Raw genomic sequence first — 14,402 nt, 5'->3', positions numbered from 1 at the left:
GGCTGCCAGAAAACGATTCAATAAAACCAAATATAGAGTTTAAAGCCAAATTGTCACAGGCAACCTGAGCAAGACTGGCGTAAACTACATTCCTACCAATTATTGGAAATTCACCTGAAATGCCAATTTCACTTAACTTGTTTATTTCAAATGAAAATTTTTCAAGAATAGCATCAAATCCATATACTTTAATATCATGAGAATAGCACAAAGCCACCAAATGAACATTTGTAAAACAGGAGTTATACTTTATAGGTAAATTTAAAACAGAAAAGTAAAAGACTCCAATACTACACAGTGAAGGCTGTCCACGAAGTGGGTTAGATGTCCCCATTCCATCATAAAACAACTGTAATTTTAAAGAAATCTTGCTGTAATCACTAAAAAGCTCATGGTTTTTACATGCTTGGCCATCAGAAAAGTCTTTTATAACTCCTTTTTTTTGTTTATTAAAATTTAAAGCATCCATATATTGGGCGTTATAAAGAAGTGGTTTTAGCGTTTGTTCTACTGACATATATTGAAAAGTGTCATAAACAATTTTTGAAATTCCTTCAATAGTATTATATCTAGGAGGGCCCATGTTGCATGTTTCAGGAGTTACAAAAAGAGAATTTTTTTCAAAGTGTTTATCTTGTTTATATAATGTGTCAAGAAACTTGAGTGGCTCATTGCAATGTATAACACTACTTTCTAACTTACTCTTAAACAATGTTAAAGTGAAATCATATGCTCCAATGTTATCTAAAACTGATAAAGCAGCATTACCTATATAGGAAACTAATGATTGTGAAATATTGTTAACAGAAGCAATTACTTCAGGTATAATATAATAAGGAACACTGCTGTTTGCTCGCAATGAAGAAACTAACAATGAACCAATACATTCTAATGTTATTTCATGTTAAGTGTCAACTTGATAGGTAGAATTCTCTGGGAAACTAGGCAATGAATATTCTGCAAAACTAGGCAATAAATTGTTATGATTATCATTTAATAGATTACATAAGGTAGATTTTAACTCAGGATTTACATCAATAAAATCATTATCAATATTATGGTAACATTTTATATGTCTAACTAGCGACATGAAAGCTGTAAAGGTACATTTACAGCCATTTTGTAAACATTTAATTGGATAAACAATTTCACCAATACTATTATGACGTTGTAGATGATTTTGAAAAAAACTCAACAGCTTCAAAGAAGCACCACATATATAGCAAATAAACATTTTTATAACTTTTTTCAGAAAGAAAAAACTATATATATATATATATATATATATATATATATATATATATATGTGTGTGTGTGTGTGTGTGTGTGTGTGTGTGTGTGTGTGTGTGTGTGTGTGTGTGTGTGTGTGTGTGCAATATATACATATGATAGCACTATAATTTATAGATTTATAGTATAAATCATAGTTGCCATTGTGCATTTATTACATATATTAATATAACTTTATTAGAGTGCTTTCATAGGTATGATGTAACTATTTAATACATTATTACAACATGCAACATGACTAAAAATCATTATTGAATGATATATCATGCAATAATAATTTTTATTAGTTATTTCAGCAACAAAAAAGATAAGTACACCATGTAAAATATACCTTTATGTTGTACATATATTTTTAGTTGTTAACATACCATAACTAAAATAGTTGTTGTTAATATAACTAAAATGCTGCTATTGTAACTAAAATGACACCAGTATCATATTTATTTAATAATATTTATGTAATATTTTCTGTTATGTTATAACATAACAAAATTAAGTTTAACATTAATTAATATTTAAAAGAAGTGAAAACAAGGAAGATATTAATAATTAAAAATAGAAGAAAAACATTTAAAAAACAAAACAACTTAAAGTTAAAAAAAAAACAACGTTCATGAGAAATTTGAGGAGTAAAAAATTTAAAAAAGTTATTGAAAGAAAATCAAAAAAGAACAATTTTTAAGTTTTATTAATTTTATGCTGTTAATTTTTACATATTTCATTTATATATTTCTCATAATTTTTAAATATATATTTTACTTTTCTCTTTTTATTTTATATCATCTTTTTGTTCGTTAAATGCTGTGTAATCTCATTCATTTATTATCTCATCAGTTCATTATCTCTTATGTCACTTCATTCACACTTTCCTTTTTTGTGTGTTATTTGACTTTTTTTTTAAAGTTCAACGTTAACAACATTATTTAACAATGTTATTTACATTTATGTTAACGACATTATTTAAATTATGTTAACTTAACAGATTACCAGTTATGTTAACACAATTATTTTAGTTAAGTTAACAACATTATTATGAAGTTATAAAAATTATAACATAAAATAACATTAATTGTATAAAACAATAATATTAGTCTAATTAAATAAAGTCACATAAGTTAAACTAACTCATATGGTACATTACCGAAGGTCTTACCTAACTTTTGACAACTGAAACTCGATCTTTTCGTCGCTTAACATATTTAATACGATATTGCTAAAGTATTACAAATTAAATATTTCTTTATGAATAAGTTAACTATGTATGTGTTTAAAATTAACATGCAACATTAAAAGTTACACTTAAATTTTCAGTAAAATTCTAAAAGGCTCATGAAAAAAAACATGTCGCTAAAAACATGATTCTAACCTCTTTTCCGAATAGTTCAATATGAGAATCCAAGAAAGTGCAACATAATGTGTGGCTTTTTTTACGCTTGTAATCAAGTTTTATTTCATAATTTCAAGTGTGTCTTTAAAGCGCACAAGTGTAGCCTTGAAGTCCACAATTAATGTAGCCAAGAAGACGCTACACTAAGTGTTGTGTTTTTTGTCCACACTATTTTTAAGCGTGTACATGGTAAAAAAAGCTGAGCTGTTAAAAATAAGAAAATAGGAGAAACAAAAATCTCAAATAAATTATGTAACCGCAATAATTTTCAAAATGAAGTACATAATGTCATTTTTCATTTAGAATTTTAACTTATTTTTAGAGTTTTTAATTTTATATTAAACCATAAAACTATTTAAGTTATGACTTCTGAAAAAAAAGTAAACTGAAGGAAAAAGCTTTCCAATACCATATGTTATTAAAATGCCTAGTTTTTCTCTTTTTCTCAGGAAGTTTGTCTCTTAGAAAGTTTAAGTCAAGTTTTTTGCGATGAAACCTCAAAGCCAGCCTTCGCCTGCAATGTCTTTTTTTTATTACGACGGAAAGTAGCAATTAGTTATACTTTTACGCATTCATTAGCCAGCTTTCATATGTTTTTATGAGTCAGTCTATAAATAATCTCTGAAAACGGTTAACGTTCTGACAATGCAGTTGTCTGTTTGTGGGGAATTCGTAAAGGTTTCCCAGAGACACTAATGAATCACTGTTATTTAAAACTTATATTATTGTATTATTATCTGACTACGAATATATTATTTACTAGTATCATCCTTCTTACATAAAATTCAGAACTACAAAATGTTATATTATTAACTTTAAATACATGTAATTACGTTAGAATATTTTTCTAATACCTTCACAAATGCCGCATTATTACAAATACATTAATGTTAATATTAAAATACAACCGCTAATTGTCTTCTTGCATCTCGGAAAGCGTCATTCACGACATGTTTGTTGTTCAAAAAGTGAAAATTTGGAAAAACTAGTTAGTAATATTTATTAAAAATAGCTACTTTTACAACATTTTTGTTTGATTTATTTTATCTGTTTTTAGAAGACATTTTTAAGGCATCTAAAAGATTAGATATACTAATTAACGTGTTATTTCAACTGCAAGTCGAATATTCCCCAGCTAGGTAGATTGAGTATACGCTACAAATGTTATATATATAAACAAACATTATTATGAGCCGAAAATAATTATTTGTAGTAAATATAACAGAAAGGTAATTTATTTAACGATATCTTGAGTTAAAGCTTAAGGTATCATTAAATAAAAACAACACAAAAGCTTATAACTTTAAGACTGCAACAGTGGTTTTTACGGATTTTTATAACATAAAAAAGTTATCTTTAATATAAACAATCCGTTTTTTTTCTATATAGTTAGAAGTGCTCATGAAATTGAATCAACATTTGTTTCCAAAAATAGTTTACGTACAGAAAAAACAATTTACGATATTTTGTCAGACTTAAACTGCGCTTTGTTAAGGACGTCTTCCCAAAGTACACGATTAAAAAAATTAGTCGAAATTTCGTCCAACATAAAAATTTAAAGCAGTAGTTTTAGCCCTGCCGGTAAAAATTTGAAAAGGTAAAATGTTCCCCATGGTTGAATGTTCTCTGACTTCCCTTCTTAAAAAAACAATGTTCCTTTTTATATACAAATTTTAAAACAACTTAAACAACGAAAATTGATAACTCTAAACAACAGATTTAAATTTTTAAACTTACCAAAATGCTTTGAAATTTTAGCTTTGGTCTTATACATGCGATAAAGAAAGTGGGACAAACTTAACTGTTTTGAATGATTTGTCTAATCTGTCATTCGATATAATTGGTGATGTTGGTTTTGGCTACCAGTTTAACACAATCACTTCTCATTCTGGTAATGAATTTACTTCAGCTTTTAGATATTTAGCTGAACTGCAACACAATGCTAGTGTGTTCTCAAAAGTTTTAATAAGTTGTTTTCCATTTTTGGCGCAATTTTTGTTATTGTTTGGGAAACGTAGAAAACTTATACAAATTGTCCATAAAACTTTGAACAAGGTAAGAATGGGTTTTTCATAAAGTAAAGTATGCATATGTAGTTTAGTATTTTACTATTTTTGCAGTTGAATTTGTTTTTAATGTACTAATTGTTTCTATATAGCTACAAATATCTATGACAAATTAATATCTTTATATACAATAAAATTAAAGTATAACTACTGATACCTATGGCAACAACAAAATATTATATATTTAGTACACTAAAACTAAAAATACCTTTGGCAATAATATAGCTACTTACATCTTCGAAAGTTCTCATTTAATTTTCATTTACATGAAATTAAAATATCTCATTCTTTTTACTTAATGCAACTCACTTTTTTATTTTAATACTGGAAAAGCAGAACACATTAAAGTGAAAAAAAGCATTTACAATTTTTTTAAGATTTTGTCTAGTTTTATATGTTCTGACTACTTTTATTCCAAGTTCTTGCAAAATATAGCCCAATAATTTTAAAAAATATATCTTTTTTTTTGTTTTTGATACATTCTCTATTAACTTAATAACTTAGTAACTTAAATTTGCTTTGCTGAAAATTCTATTTTTTGGTGTATTAAGAAACAAATAATGATGTCTTAGCCTGATTATGATTCACACCTTCTGGTCTAGCTATTGTTGTAGCTTAATAAGTAATAAACCTTATGAGACAATTCTTAGTTAACCCCTATATTCATCATCCATCACCAAAGTTGCATCTCTACTTTGTTGTAACTTAGTTCATTATATTATATTAATCTCATTATTCTTATTCTTCTAACTCTTAAACAAGCTTATATTTTTGATGAGCTTCTTGACTTGCATTCTATTTATAGCCGACATTTCTTTGTCTTAATTTTAATCAGTCAATAGATATGGGCTTGAGTTAATCATAGTATAAAAAATGTTTTCGCTAAAAAACAATTAAATCTGAAAAAAGTTACAGCTTCATATAAAAAGCTATTAAATAAGATAAAAAAAAAGAGAAAAAGTTAGATAATTTTATTCATCTAACAAATAGTCATGCACTGCTTGACTTCAGTTGTAGATTCAGTTGTACAAATCTCAAATCTGTGTTTACACAATCATAAAAAATCACGTAAGGTCATTTCGTTCTCTTTAAGCACTATGAAAAGATCTTCTTTATCAAATATACAAGCAACATATCCTTATAGATGCTTGCTTTTTTAAAATAAGTTTTTACAGTATCAGCAGATGCAGGATTGAATGACTCAGAGCCGACAACGCAGGTGAGGGAGGAGGGGGGGGGGAGCCAGAGGCACATGTCCCTACCTTTTGTTATGAAGGAATTTTTTACGAGTTCACAATTGTGCTCCTTTAATTTGAAACCCGCATCGTTTGCCCTGTGACTTGACTAACATATGCACGTCTCTAAGTATGTCCTTCTTTAAATGGTTTTGTTTGCATTTAATACTTAATAACATTAACGTGATAAAAAATTTCAGTGATCCTTTAGTCTACTAGTTTATTTTCTGAGATTTTTAGCATTCATATTTTCTAGGGCATCACGAACTTTTGTGTCGTGTCTCAAATGTCAAAGCCTAGTCAGTATTTATTTTTGCTCTTGTTATGGCAAAGTATGTTTTTAATACCGTTTTTGAGTTTGTTGAATTCTTTGTTAAAATCTAAAATTTGCGTAAACCTTGTTTCCATGTGTCATTAATCATTTATAAACAGCTTTATCATTTAAATCATGGTTTCAAACAGTTAATTTTTTTTCTCTAAATGACTCGTATTTATTGATTGATCATATTTGCCTAATTACATTTAATACAATAATTTTAAATGTTTTGGAGCACTAAAGAATGATCTTTTCTAACAATACAATAATAATAGTATTATACTTATTAATAATTTTATATTTATCAATTGTTAATAAATAATGGTCGTTTGATAAATAAAGTTATTTACTATTATTCGTTATTTATTACTATTACTTATTGTTATTCAATATTTATTTAAGGTTCAATTTATTTGCTGTATATTTGTTACTTTTCAAAGGTTTGAGCTTTTTGGAATTTAAATAATGCTTGTTTTAGATTATTTTAACTATTTATAATTTTAGTATTTTTTTTTACTAAAATATTCAAAATTTTTTCATGTGAAATCATCAATTAGCTTATTGAAAAACGTAAAAAAGAAATTGATGATGGAATATCAACTGAAGAGAAAGATATTATTACAATTGTTTTAAAAGATCAACAGCAAGAGAGCAGCAAACTAACAAATGATTTGATTAGAGATAATTTGTTGTTATTTCTCATAGCTGGTCATGAAACAACATCTACTGCTATGACTTGGTGTTTATATATGCTAGGCACAGTAAGATTACAATTTATGATATGCTATAATATATAATATAAACTATAAATAAACTTTTTAATGAAACAAAAAAAAAATTTGCATACTATTTCATTTGTGAATGTACTGTGAAATTTAATTTTTACTTTTTTTGAACTCATTTTTTTTTTTTTTAATCAAATAATTTATTTTATTATATGTTATAATTTTATAATTATATATTAATTATATTTTACTTTTTCAAAATTTCTCAATTTTATTCAACCCTTTCACAAACCAGTGCACAGTGGGGCAAGTTGTGGACAAAACCTAAAAAATAAATGTTAATTACATTCAAAACCATATTATAAAACATATTTATAATACTCTCATTTAAAACTTTGAAAATTATTTTAAGTGTAATAGTATCTTTTAAAACCACAAAAAATCAGTTGTGGTTTAATGTATAATAAAAAATTTTTTCAAAAAAAGACGTGAAATATTTATTTTTTATGCATAGCTATAGTAAACAGTCTCTTTTTAAAATTTTATGAGCTTACGGGATCAGTTTATGTATTTAAACTATTTAACCTTAAAGCTTTATGAAAAAAGTATAAAGTAAAGATCAGCCTTTGTAATACACTTAAAATCTAGCTTTAAAATAACGAGGTAAACTCATAACATTTAATACTTTAATGCACAAAAAGTGTCACATTATTTAGGGAACCTACGAGAGCCTATATGAAATTTGAACTTTTAAATATAATATTTATACATCCTATGTAAACTATATACAATGCCCCTAACTTCCCCTTCCGGGTTTCTTTAACAATTCAAAATAATAACTTGTAGCTTTTTTTATTTGCTTGAAATCAATTTTTATTTCTCGTAAGCAAAAGTGCATGTTGTTTTGTTTATTATTTTATTCCACTGTTAACCTAACAACTTTTTTTGTTTTGTTTCGTATTAATATAAAAACTGGTGATATTTACGGAATTTTACAAATTAACTAGTTCCTAATGATATACCATTCTTTTCATCGAAATAAACAGTTTCTGCAGATACTAAACTAGAGGATTCTGAGTGAAAAACTTTATAAAATTACAATGAAAAAAGTTGATAGCTGCAAACAATGATAATACTCATTTTGAGAGAAGTAATGAAAATTGGCTAGCTCAAGATTTTCAATCACCTACAGTACATTAAATGCATTCAATGCTATTTCATCAGTTCATGAAGTTGGGAAACCATGTTGTTCTTTTGAAAAAGCTTGTAACAAAACAAAAAGAATAAGCTTAACCATGTTTTTAATACTTTATTTAACCATAAATTACTCCATGCAACGAAATTGAAACTGAGAAGTGAGTTTAAGTATAAAACTAACCCAAAAATTTGTATTTTTTAAAATCAAAACCCCATTAAACCTACTTAAGTATATTGTCTGATGAGGCTTTAGAATTCATTATTTATGGTGATTTATCAAAATCAACAAATCAGCTTCTAAGTAATGGTGCTGAAAAAACGGCTGCCACATATGTCCTTTAAATTATGGTATAGGATCTTCAAATGCTATCCCAAGAACATTCAAATAGATGGCTACAGTACAATGGCTACAGTACAAATACCGCTAAAAAATCTTCTAAAACACACTCTTAAAAAGCTATGTGGTATACAAACTACTATGCTAATCACAACACCAAGGAATTAAACTTAAATTTAGATGCTAGGCTGGTTTTGATGGTGCTAAAGGATATAGTGTTTACAAACAAATAAGTTAAAATAAAAATAGTGACGAATTAAGAATGCCTGTTGATTATTTGCATAGTACCTTTAGAACTCAGTAGACTTAATAAGAATAAAAATGTTGTAATATATTTCATCCAGAATGTGCCACCAATAGATTAAAAAAAATAATAATAAATTTGTATATATAAATATGATAAATATTCTACAGAGTTATTCAAAACGTCGTGAATATATGATAATATCAGTAATAGAGTTTCAAATCAATATATTCATTTATATTTTTTATATATTTTCATATATTTATATATTTCAATTTATATATTTCATTATATATTTCAATTTATATATTTCAACCCTATATATTTCAAAACTATTATATAATATCAATAACAGAGTTTCAAATCTAGTGATAAATTTTCATTTTTTCTGAAGTATGTGCGCACTTTTATTTTTAAAGTTTGTTGCATCATTTTTTTTTTAAGTTCATTCTATTAGAAGAGTTTGTTATTCAGTTCCACTATTTAAAAAAATTATAGGATTCGAAATTAAAAAATTGCAAATCTGCGTTTTTAAAGTTTTATAAAGTTTGTTAAATAATTTTTAGAAATAGCAACTATTTAACTAAAATTTTTAATAAAGGTAAATATATCTCAATACAAAATGATTCTTTTGACATAAAATGGATTTTAGTAAAAAAAAAAAATCAAATAATTTTTTCCACCATATATCTTATATCCGGCCCCCTGTGTAGTGGCTCGAAAAGTTAGCAAAATCATTCACTGGTTTCAGTTCTTTTGCTAAATTGCAGACTCATACATTGTTACAACAGAAAGATTTTATGTTGATCAAAGTATAATCTTTTAGTCATGTATATATATATATATATATATATATATATATATATATATATATATATATATATATATATATATATATATATATATATATATATATATATATATATACATATATATACAAAATGCTTATCATAAAATGATAAGCATTTTGTTTTTTTGAAACAATTTTATTTTTTAGTCTTTTAACATTTAACTGACTTTACACTATTTACTTAATATCCAAACAATTAAATAGTTGTCTAAGTACTTTAAGTTTGATTTTTTTTTTGTATATATATATGGGAGTAAACCATTCCAAGCTTGTACAACTCTACATAAAAAAAATCAAATCTAGCATTACTCTTACAGCATGCCTTTGTTAACTTTTTGTTATGACCACTAAAGTTGTAATATTTTATTTGAGCTTTACATATTGAGTTGTTTATCCAATTAACCTCGTCATAACCTTGTTGTATTTTGTATTGAAAAATTAAATTTCCTCGTAAACGACGCTCTTCTAGTGTTGTTAATTTCATCAACTGTAATAGTCTTCATATGGCATTTTCTTTAAAGCTGGTACTTGTTTTGCAACTTTTCTTTTCACTTTTTCTAACTTTAAAGTGTCTTTTTTCAGATAAAGACATCATGCTTGAATAGCAAACTCAAGATGTGGTCTTGAAAAAGTTGTATATAATTGTTTTACTATATTTGAACCAAAATATTTAAAAGTTTAATAAAAGCGAGCATTTGATTTGATTTTCCTACAGGTTTATCAATGTATATATTATATAATATAAAGATATTATATATAATACAAATAGTGAAAAAATTTAAAGAGAGTACATACATTGAGTGAGGATTTCTGGTTTACGATCTTTTAGATATCTTATATATGTGTACATAAATTTGTTAGAGTTTCATATTTACTCAGTAGTTAACTGCGTTTTATTTAAAACTTTAGCTTTTTATTTAAGTTTAGTGTATTGAGTTTGCATTATTACATAAAATTGGTTAAATTTAAATTTATGTGTATTATTAATATAAAATCAATGTGTTTTAATTTCATATATATATATTTTTTTTTATGTGAGTTTATCAGTGTTTTCAGGGTTTCATTCATATTATTCTTTCGACTTTTATAATATATTGATAATTTATATTTATTTAGTCACTGATGATATATCTCTATGATCGGTTGAAGTTTGAGCGATTTTAAATTTAGTTTTCTTTCAAACCGGTTAATCATTTGTAACGATTTTTTTTATAATTATGCTTAAATTTTAGTTTGCATCATTTTTTTTGTAACATTATTCTATAAATTTCATTAGATTATTCCAGAAATTTTTAACACCATTTGCGCATTTGTCTCTTTCCTTCAATATTCCCTTCATAATTGCTTAGTAAGAATAATAACTCATTGCTCAGGACAGTTTAGTGGATTAGCATAATACTTTTCTTATACCACTGCATTACTTTTTTGGAATAAAAGATCGATGCCAGAGATGGCTAATATAAGGTTTGTTGTTTAAGCTTTTGATTAGGACGAAGAAGTCGTTTTTTCAAGCGTTTGGTTTTCTATAGATGTAATGTCAAAGATTAATTTGTTGTAAAAGGAGAGCTTTTAAAACCACAAATGCAAATAGCCTGCCATACAAGGAACTTGGAAGCAAACTCAAATGTACTTTATCAGAACAAGATTTATCAGAAGCTTTATAATGTTTCAACTGATAGTAGTATTGATTACATGGAAGAATCGAGTGATGTTTTTTACCGTAAGTTTCATCTTCTAAAATGTTTGCTTAAGTTATTTTTCGTAAATAATTTAAGCAAACATTTAGCTCGTCCAATTACGTTTACTTCTCCTTCAAGCAACTTTTTAGGTATTTATTTTTTTTAAAATGCTTTCAGAATTTTCTTTTGAAGCACTCATTGGAAAAAAGATCTACTGCATTTAAACTTCGTTGCTAAATTTATTTGATTGAGTCGGATTTCGAGGAACCAAGTCGGCTATGATTATGCCTTCTTTTTCGAAATAAATCTTAATTTTCGTCCACTTCCTGATTTTCTTTTTACAGTTTTTGTTTTCTTTATAATGTTTTATAAAAATTTCAAGAGTTGACTTTGGAACTTATCATGCATTTAAAGCCATAAAATATGAGAACAATGGATTTTCTTTGTAAAATGTTTTTACATTATCGATTTTTAGACTCTTTACTCGACATTTGAAAAACTAATGAGAAGTAAAGAAAACAAGATTAACTTCCAAAAAAATTATAATGTAAGCGTCATTAAAAAAAAAAAAAAAACACTTTACAATTGATTAAGTAGCTTTTAAAAAAAACTCAATTTTTAAATTCGACCGTCAACCAATCATGATGATAAATGTTTTAAATATCAATAAATTGTATCTTTATCTACCAAAAAAATATTTAAATTTTAAAGGCTAATACAATTTTTTTTTTTTTTTTTTTAAATACTCGATTTAAAATAATATGTTATTATATTTATAACTTGTTATCTACTTGAAAGAAGTAGTTATTTTTGATTAAGCAATATATAAAAAGAAATAGAAAGTAAAATAAAGTAATATAAATAAAAGTTCAAAAAGTAAATTAAGCACAAAAAATATCAAAAAACTAAACACACACAAAAAAATTAAACTGTTCTTAATATGTATCAAATAATTATTATATATTAGTGAGTTAATATGTACATAGGAATGCAAAAAAAAAAGTGAGCAATAACAAGTTTCTTAAAAACCTTATAAATATTATTGTGAGGCAATTTTATAAACAGCTTATTTAAATTTTGAAAAGCACATAATGAAAAATATATACTCTTAAAAATAAAGCACTTAAAATAAACAAGCTCCTAAGAACACTTCCTTCCTAAGCATTAAATGAAAAAATTGTTTCTGTTCACTTTATTTTAGTACTGATTAACTTTTTTTTGCTAGTCAGTGTGTTAAATTACTTTTTATTTTAATTGCAATATATTCTCTTTTTGTAGAACTTAGAAGTTCAAGAAAAACTTAGAGAAGAGATTCAGAAAAATATATTGGATATAAAAAATATTACTTTTGAAGAAATCTTGAGTTTGAAATACTTAGATTGTGTCGTTAAAGAAACCTTGCGCTTGCATGGACCAGCACCAATTTTAGGCAGAAGAAACATTAATGCAACAAAATTTGGCGAATATGAAATTCCTGCAAACACAGTATTACGAACTCATGTTAGCACTCTTCACATGAATGAGACTATTTATCCAGATCCTCATTCATTTAAACCTGAAAGGTTTATGACAGGTTAGACTTGTATATTATAGATTTTAAATCTATTTATTGAAGTTTTGTGCTAAAGCAAGAGTCATTGTTTTGATTTACCTTAAGCAAAGATTGCCTGAACAATTTTTACCTATATTTTTGTTTAAAAAGTTTTGAGTACTTATAGACAAGTAATAAATCAAGCAAATACTACTTGGTATTTTTAATAAACGATAAAGTTGCTACCTTTTTAATTTTTCTTTAAGTTTCCTAATAATATTTTTTATTTATAATTCAGTGCCACAGTGTAAAAAAAAAAAAAAATTGAAGATACTAAACATTACACGCCATTATAACTTAGCAGCGCTTACTTAAACGCACAAAGTATTTTATTCATTGTATGTACAAAGCAGAAACCTGCATTCTATTTTTAGAGTGAAATTAGTTATTATTTTAAATCAGAATTTTTGTAGTTATAAGAAGTAAAGATCTTGTATTATTATATAATAAATAAAGATCTTGTATTTTTATATAATAAATAAAGATCTTGTTTTCTTATGCAATAAAAAAAGATCATGTACTTTTATATAACAAATAAAGGTCTTGTACTTTTTTCAAACAAAATGATTTACATCTTGTCTTTTAAAGTTTGTTAATTAATCAATAGATTTTATATAAAATAGGCTTTGTAAACACGTACACCGGGGCTTGTGGCTAGGCGTCTAAATTATTTAAAAGTTATTGTGTGTTAATAACAGCAAGCATCCTCTAAACTTTTTTTTATATTAAATTGTAACTATTATCTAGTTTATGGGCACAAAAAATGCTCAAAAAATGCTGTGACAACTGTAATGGTAATTGCAGTTTGAAAAATTTTTTTTTTTCTAGTTTCCTTATATAAAAAAAAAAAAGAATATATTTGTTGGGTTAATGCTATACCAAGACAAATTTACCCGACTGTCCAGATACAGTTGTTTGCTAAAAACACTTTCCATCTGAATATCTAACAGTAATCAAATTTGCCCGTAAAAGTCCTCATGATCCTCCATCACTTTTCCAATTTGTCAAACCTAATTTAATATCTACTCATCAACCAACATTAAAAACAAACTTTAAAGTATCTTCATCTGTATGGAACATTATGCCCGATGAACTTATTTAAAAATAATATATTTTAAGCTGCTGTAAATCTCCATTTAGCTCATTACATCAGAATTTACAAAATAATGTAGTTAATTTTAGTGTAGTTAATGTTACTTGGTACATTAACTACACTAAAATTGGTGGTGAACAGTTGCTAATGAACAGTTGCTGGACATTTCGTCAACAGGCAATAAATAAAACTCTTTAATTGCCAGATTTAAGCCGAATATCAAAAACGATATTTCTATTCAGGGATACTTTTGTATGCTTAAGTATAACTTTGAATTTATCTGAAAATAAGGTTTTTATAATTAATTCTTGATCAAAATTAGAAAAAGCTATTAATTTTTTATATATTTAAACAAAACGCAATAAAATAGCTTTGCATAATAAAGCTCATAC

General features: G+C 25.8%; 1 protein-coding gene across 1 annotated transcript in view; it reads left to right on the top strand.

The window, feature by feature from the left end:
- LOC100206567 (cytochrome P450 4C1) overlaps window positions 1-14,402 on the top strand; it is a 52,919-nt gene that overhangs the window by 27,169 nt on the left and 11,348 nt on the right. Inside the window, exons 3-5 of the mRNA XM_065795510.1 lie at window positions 4,436-4,732; window positions 6,852-7,055; window positions 12,605-12,899. Of these exons, the coding sequence (XP_065651582.1) occupies window positions 4,436-4,732; window positions 6,852-7,055; window positions 12,605-12,899 (796 nt within the window). The remainder of the gene's footprint in view (window positions 1-4,435; window positions 4,733-6,851; window positions 7,056-12,604; window positions 12,900-14,402) is intronic.

Source organism: Hydra vulgaris, chromosome 04 (assembly GCF_038396675.1).
Source record: "Hydra vulgaris chromosome 04, alternate assembly HydraT2T_AEP".
Classification (NCBI taxonomy): domain Eukaryota; kingdom Metazoa; phylum Cnidaria; class Hydrozoa; order Anthoathecata; family Hydridae; genus Hydra; species Hydra vulgaris.
The sequence above is the reverse complement of the archived record's forward strand: the minus strand, read 5'-3'. Positions and strand labels throughout refer to the sequence as shown.